At 27.3% G+C, this 8,255-nt stretch overlaps 1 protein-coding gene across 6 annotated transcripts in view; it reads right to left on the bottom strand.

Moving 5' to 3' along the window:
* swm (Zinc finger protein swm) overlaps window positions 1–8,255 on the bottom strand; it is a gene marked incomplete in the record, with an annotated part of 40,152 nt that overhangs the window by 2,428 nt on the left and 29,469 nt on the right. For all 6 annotated transcript variants that reach the window (XM_067048554.1, XM_067048577.1, XM_067048563.1 and 3 more), the window contains 8 exon segments: window positions 91–192; window positions 1,664–1,775; window positions 1,863–2,023; window positions 3,582–3,729; window positions 4,012–4,199; window positions 4,626–4,895; window positions 5,224–5,298; window positions 6,307–6,411. In XM_067048554.1, coding sequence (XP_066904655.1) covers window positions 115–192; window positions 1,664–1,775; window positions 1,863–2,023; window positions 3,582–3,729; window positions 4,012–4,199; window positions 4,626–4,895; window positions 5,224–5,298; window positions 6,307–6,411 — 1,137 coding nt within the window.

Here is an 8,255-nt window from a genome sequence, read left to right as displayed (position 1 = left end):
ACAGTATGAGTAACATCACCTGACAGGAAACAGTAATTTTTAATTCTCATACTTTACATATTTGAGATAAAAAATAAAAACAATACTAACATATATGAGAAACTAGAATATCCACTATCGGCGCCATGATCTATCTTCTTCATCTTCATCTTCATCATCGTGAATCAATACATCAGGGGATAAGATACCAATCTGAAAAAGGTTACCTAATTATTTATGAATAGTATTACAATTAAAAAAAAAAAAATTATCTACCACAGTTCCACCAGCAGTGTCTTGAAGTTAATAACATTCAAAATACACTAGCAATGCTAATTGAACTATATTATGCACTTGTTCAGGCAAATGTGATCAAAGCTTGTTGTAAATTTTGTTGAATGTTATAAATGATTTTAAGGATGAAGGCAGGAAAAATAACACACCTGAACAGGTATCATAATCATGTTATTTTTAAAAATTAGTGTCTGAAAACATTCTTGGCCCCTTATAGTTATGGTACATAACAACTTCCATACAGCTTTGAAGTTATTATATTCCACAGCATTTCCAATGGAATTTAAACCATTTTCCTTGTATTCGATGTAAAATGGGTTTGAGTTCTTCATTATAGAAAATAGATCTAATGCTATGGACCAATCAGAATGTGATAAACAATTTAAGGACCCAGATAATGAAATTCTTTTAATTGATTTATGTTTATTTAAAAATTAGTGTTTCAAAATTAATTTTCTTTTTAACATATAACAGTTCTTTATCAAAAATTAAAATGTACAATAGTTCAACTGTCCAAAATGAGATCACATTTTCAAATAATGCTCTAATTACTTATAATAATTAAAAAACATTTTGCTGATGAATGAAATTTTATAAACCTTGAATAAAAGGTTTCCTATTCTCTTCCTACTGCCAAAAAGACTAAACTGAAAATGTGATGTTACTAATTAAATATAAAGTGGTGGAACATACTTAATGTGTATTCAATGCTCATTACAGGAAAGGAATAAAGAGAGGACCTTTAACTCATTTAACTCGTTTAACCCATTTCTTCCTAGAGACACGTTTACATATCAATAATGTTTAAATTTTTTTTTATTAACTTAAATTGTCAAAGAGTTCAGTGATTGATCAACTTATTATTTTTTTTAAAAAGAAATATGCCCAGGCATTTCAACTGTTTTAAAATAGATCATGAAATATTAAAAGATGAATCTAGAAACTTTTTATTGGTTATTTTTAGTTTTAAAATATATTATTTATTGAAATCATGTAAAGATTAAAAAATATTTATATACAAGCCTTTTGATATTTGAACCCTTATACACTCAACGGTCCAAATGCAAATATAAGCATCGTTCTAAAAAATAGAGTTCCAATGGGCAGTAATTTTCAATAGTATATATTTGAAATCAATTAACATAAAAACAGAAGAAAACATCTGAAAATAATATAATAAATAGGAAGAAATGGATAAAGTAATTCCAGTTTAACAAAGGGAACTCAAAAGATTAAAGTTTTGCAGATGAAAAAAACACCTTGATGGATTGAGAAAAGAAGCCAAAGGTTCAATATTACTATTCAAACAAGAAAAATAAACAAATTACTTCAACTTCATAAATAAAAACACTAAGCTTTCAAGACTTTTTATTCAAGGAGGTTGACTTACATCTTCATCTTCATCTTCAGCATCTTCAATAACTTCTTCTATATTTTCTTCATCCTCAAGCACCATCACCTGCCTGTGACTAGGTGTAGGTGGTTTTGTAGGAATTCCTCCTCTGTGAAAAAAATATCAAACAGATTACAACAAATAAATGTCAAAGATTACATAACATAATAATAATGAATAAATAATTACTCAGTACCTTATGCTATTGTTTGGAGTAGCCCAAGTGACAGATAGTAATCTATCGTGAAAATTTCTTCCTTTCAGAATTGCTTTTTCAGCATCTTTCCTAGATTTATAGTTAATCACTAAAGAAGGGGTTGCATCATCTGATAAATAATCTACTATTTCACCAAATTCCTAAAAAAGATATATTGAATTGAATTTCCAATAAAATACATAATTCTAGTATTGGTTAGATCTCCATTAAACAAACTGTCTGAATAATAAAACATTTTTTAAATAAGTCAGCAGTCTATTTGCTTTATCTGTTTATCAGTAAAAAAACTCATACTTTAAACCTGTTTCTGTTAGGGGTTTCCAGTACTTAGAAAAATAAAGATTAGAGCTGTAAAATCTTTCTTTAACCATATTAAATTAATTAACTTTAAAATACTCTACACAACAATAGTAACTTCATAGGAATTTTTTATGGGTCAGAACAATTCATACTGTAATTAATTTTTTTGAAAGTGATATAATGGTCTCTACTGCTTTTCTATCACAGTTATTACAGCCTCAAATCAGCCTGAATTTTTAATATGAAAAAAAAATTAAATGAAGAGATATTTCATGATTATGCCTCTCTTTGAACCACTTGAACAATAGATGGGTTGGGTTTGAATGTAAAGATCTGATACTTTCATATATTAATTTATTTTAACCTCAACTACAGAGAACATTTTTCTTACGTACTTAGTTTATAAAAACATCTCAAAGAGATACAAATTTTAAAAAAATTTTGGTTTTAAACAAAAATTAAATTTTGGTATAATCATTATTTTTCTAATAATTAAAAAACAATATTACTTTTAATTTCTACCCTCTTTTAAAGAAACTATATCAGGTCGTAGCCTAATTTTATCCTGTTCAGATCAATACACATAACACACTGTCAGGATGTAATATAGGTTCTTGTAGCATTTGTGAATTGGTAGAAGTTAGGATTCAGATCAATATTGAAGTTTCAAAGGATTAACAGTAACAGTTTAAATTTTTTTAATTGGACTATAGTGTATGAATAAATTATTTACAGAATACGTTGGCAGAAATAAAATATCTCTTCATATATACAATGGGATTATCCTCTCTTTTTCTTGAAGGATTATTATAAGGCAGAAGCCAAATGCACCAGTGGCTACTTGGCATGCTGTAATTGAGTATCCAATTACTGGTGAATAATACACTGCATATATGATCTGATTACTCAAAATAAAAGTCTTAAATAATTAAATTATACTAGCTCTATAAGCCCCCAGATGTGATTATACAGTTTTTAAAACATCTAATACCTGTAAAAAATTATCCTTAAACTGATTAATACAGGACGTCCATGTAAGAGAGAGATCAAAACTAACGATAAGGTACTTAATCTTAGTTTAATACTATATATCTTTTCCATTAACTTTAATATTTTCAATAGTGAAAATATTAAAGTTAATGGAAAAGATATATAGTATTAAACTCTTAATCTTAGTTTAATACTATATATCTTTTCCATTAACTTTAATATTTTCAATAGTGAAATTCGTCTCCTTGTAAATAAGATTATAAGTGATTTGGTGATGAAATAAAACTTAACTTAAAACTACTGTCACAGCCAATGGAGCTAAGAATCAGTTACATTTTTGGACTCTTTTCTAAGTACTGCATACACATCGATAGAATATAACTATAAATTTTCTATAAAATTACTTACCTCAAAATGCTTCAAGACTTCTGCCTTGTCATCTTGCTCGTAACCTGATATAAGAACCTTTGTTGGTCTATGATCAACAACACTGTGTTCAAATGATGACGAAGAAGATGTGACAAGAAATCTTGAACCTCGACCTCTACCACGCCCTCTAGGAAACATTAATAAATAAATATAATAATAGCAATGACAGGTATAAAAAAATAAGTAAACCAATTTAAAAATTATTGCATTATGATATGATATCCTAAGATGGGTGAAAACTCCTGATGAATGGTGGAACATCAAAAGTTCCTACCAATACTTACTAATTTTTATAATATGGTTTAACATCAACATGTAATCAATCAATAACCCATTGGTAGTGGTTTCAAAGGAAGAGTAAGGGTAACAAAAATACTTTATGAATACAAATCAAAATTATATGATTTACCTAGCTCTTGCAGCTACTCCACCACCCCTTCCTCTAAAAGCTCCACGAACTGGAGGAACTGCTGGGATTCCGAAGTTCAAAGCTTTCTGTTTCAGTTCAAGCACCTTCTTTTTTAACTCTGTTGTGTCTTTGCCTTCATGCTGGCTGTTTAAGAGATCTAACTCAGCATCCAAAAGATCTCTTTGAATCTGATTAAACGAAATACAAAATAAGTACTAATAAAATACATTACTAACGATACATGAAATTAAATCCATCCATTATTTTAAACTGGACTTTTAAGTGTATGTACACACACACACACGCACGCACGCACGCACACACACACACACACACACGTGAATATATTAGGAAAATGTATAAGTAATAGCCATTCTCCAAAATGAAAGAAATATAATACATAAATTACAATTTTTAAAAATCTGCAATAAAACAATTTCAAAAGTTTGTGAACAATTTTTTACTTTTAACTATTTATAAATAATTTTAGTTTTTCAATCATCTATTAATCACCAATTCTTTTCTTTTTCAATAACAAAATTTAAAATTTTGGTTGAAGCAGAGTTTTATGAGAATTTAATACTTTAATAGTGTACATATAATGAAATATTTACCTCTTCTTTTGTTTTTCTGTAGAGATCTTTGGTAAGAGACCCTTTCTTTGTAACCTTAGTCAAATTAGCCTTGACAGAGTTTTCTAAATCTTTCCTAATGCTTTCGATACTCTCCTGAAGCACTTTGATGGTTGCCATCAAAGAATTTTTTTGTTGTAAAGGTATATTTCCAGCCTCGACTCTCTGTATCAGAATTTTTTGTTGATTTAGTTGCTTTTCTAACAGTTCTTGTTTTCTTTTTCTCAGATCAGCATTCAGTTTAATTCCAGCCTAAGAAGAGAAATCAGTTGAACATCATGTGCAAATATAAACATTATTCAATAGAAGTAGAAAATAAATAAGAGGTTATTATTATTACATATTATATGGGCTTCCTTATGATTGATGGAATTACATGACTTGTTATTTGCTTGCTTAGAAAATCTATTGTATTTCAATACACTAAATGTACATTAAGGAAAGTAGTAGCAGACAAAATATCAGTCAGCAGAACATGAGATAAGAAAAGAAACAGGAAATATTTAATATCATGGAAACAACAAATAAAAAAAATATATTAAGCTAAGATTATTATGTTACTATTAAGTGAAATTATAACCTTTCGTGCTTCTTCTTGTTTTTTCTTAGCCTGGGAAACTTCTTCTATTTTCTTTTTTAGTTCTTCACCAGGTGGCTACAAACAATCAAATCAAAATAATATAAAAGATTTGTAATTCATGGGGATTTTTTAAAAAAATCAAATTGGATTATGATTAAAGACAATTATGATGCCATTAATTTTATTTTTGTAATTTTGGGACTGATCTAAATAATATAATAATCTACAGATTATTTGGTTTCAATTCCGTTGAGGGCAATTATTCGAACAGGACATTTAAAATAAAATTAATGGCTACCAAAACGGAGAAAAAAGGTTTTGAGAAACTATAATTTGAAAAAAAATTTATTTACAATTTAAAAAAAGAAATAAAATAATGAGTAAGCGTAAGTACACATTGTTTAAAATATGCATTGTTTATCTTGAATAAAAATAAAAATTAACCTACACAACATCATAAAATAATTTCTTTAAGAGATAGAATGCATAACAATTTCATTGAAAATTAGACTACTCAATGAATTTTGCTTTTGCTATTCTTAATTTGAAATTGACAAAATCTTGCTAAGACAAAAAGACTGATGATATTTTTGTAAAAAATAAAATAATTAATCATCAATTTCCCCAAAACTAAGAACACACTAACTTTGATGGACTTAAAGCTACTGCTATCAGATATAACTAAGATAAAATAACATTAAAATTAAAGTAAAAACCTAAATTAAAATAAAGAATTGTAGGTATATATTGTTTATCTAAGCAACTGATTAGAATCTTTCAAAGAGCAAACCCCAACAGATACTAATTAGCAATATCATAAATTAGAAATAGGGAAGAGTCAGAAATATAAATTCTGAATAATTAACTGATTCTTATATTAAAACCCGAACTATAAAATATGCTTAAATAAGAGAAAATTAGTTACGTCTGTTTAATTTAATACAACATAAATACATTTTTTATTCATTAAAAAAAAAAATGTTAATTCTAAAATTTTAAGAAACTAAAATACACATTTTCGAAATTCTTAATCTTCCTTAATTTTTATTTACAACATAAACCTATTTTACATTTAGAAAATACCTCTTTATTAACATTGTTGTTAATGACAGGAAGATTAGCAGATTCCTTTTTCATTGCGGACGGTATATACAAAGTCTTCGTTATATTGTTATTCACCACTGTAACCTGCAGCATTTAAAATATCGCACATTTAAAAAGTTTTAAAAATTATTTTGATAAATATAGCAATGTTCTTAAAAATGAAATTAAATTAAAAAAAAATGTAAACAAATGTATAACATTTGTACTATAAATTAAAATATCACATGATACAAAAAAAAAAAATCCATCCAGTAGCCAAAAACTATTTATTACTAATTAAATTATACACATAAAAAAACATTGATTATTTAATACAAAAAAATTTAGATAAAAATGACATCAGCTATTGATTCCTCAATTATTTTTTTTAACAGGACTTAAATTAAGCTCTTCAACAAAAGTAAACAAAGAAACTTTTAGCATGGAAAACTAACAGTAAAGTATATTTTGGCTCAGGATCTCTTTTTTACTTAAAATAAGAATATAAAAATTTGTCATCAAATCAAAAAATATACTAAGATTTTTTTCTTAACCCATTTCTTCCCAGAGATGCGTTTGCATGTCTTGCATTAATGTCCAGAGTTTAAAATAATAATATAAAATGTAAAAGATTGTTAATTAATTTTTTTTTTTTTGTGACTCAGATTACAAAATAAGCATCATTCCAAAATCTAGAGTTTCCGAAGAAAATAATTTTCAAATTTGCCTAATGTGTATTTTCCATACCAATTAAGGTAAAAGCAGAAGAAAGTGTTAAAAATTATATCACTTCTACTCATGGGCAGAAATGGGTCAAGCTACGTTGGTATAAGAACATAAACCAGGGCTTTCCTTAGATTTGTTTTGTTGGGAGAGCTAACATCTCAGTAATGTTTAGTAAATCCATTCAACTTACTTCATATTACCATAGATGGCAGCATTCCCAATGAAACAAATTTGAGAAAAATCTCCATTTATGCAATTTCCTCTGGCTATGCACTTACTCCGACTTATCTAATAAAAAAAAGAAAGAAAGAAAACAAAGGCCACTCTAAAAACTATTTAGCTCCACATTTTGTTTTTTGATCAAAAAATCCCTTCTCTCCCCCAAATAAGCATATAACTAATAAACTACATTAGTAATGTACTTTCCAACAGATCACTAAGAGTAATAATTTCATCACAGGTGTTCCATGGATAAAAAGTAATAATAAAATAATTAAGGTAAAAGCTGTTTATTTATTCTGCTAATTTAACTTTTAGTCTAAGAATAATTTGTAGAAGTCCAGATATTTCATGTAATTATCAGGCATGCAAATACAAAGAAAGTAAACATATAAAGTCATCTACAAGAAGCCACCACCATCCTTAATCCAACAATAAAAAAAACAATCTAGTTCTACTCAATACAGTTCAATAGTTTTCTTAACAATAATTTATTTCAATAGTCAGCATAATCATATTTTAATGTTTTTTTAACTATTCCTTAATTTAAACTCAAAGACCTAACCCCTATCAGCTATAAAATCTAGTGTGGTACATACATCACAAAACTTTCATTTTCCACCCTATTATTTGTAGAACTTAATTTTCAGAAATGGAATAATTGTTTCATATATATATGCAAATAATACAACCTTGAAAACAGGAAAAGATTTATTTATAAATTCAGTTTTTTCACTATGCATGTTTATCACCCTCCATTATCTTCTACAACTTAATATGCTATATATATTTTTTCTAAAATCTTTGGATTTGCAACAGCATATTATATTACTTATCTTATTTCTGGTTATTTGTTCTGAAAAAATTTCTCTTTTAGTTAATAATTAAATTATTTTATAAAAAATTCCGCGCGAGACCTTCGGAGAGAGAGAGTTCACCGTGAGAGGCCTCTGGTTTGGATTTCGTGGAACAATACCAAATAGAACAAGGAGCTTCTTAGAAGG

The sequence above is a fragment of the Halyomorpha halys genome, unplaced genomic scaffold (genome assembly GCF_000696795.3).
Source record: "Halyomorpha halys isolate HHAL.00 unplaced genomic scaffold, Hhal_1.1 Scaffold435.1, whole genome shotgun sequence".
NCBI classification, from domain to species: domain Eukaryota; kingdom Metazoa; phylum Arthropoda; class Insecta; order Hemiptera; family Pentatomidae; genus Halyomorpha; species Halyomorpha halys.
The sequence above is the reverse complement of the archived record's forward strand: the minus strand, read 5'-3'. Positions and strand labels throughout refer to the sequence as shown.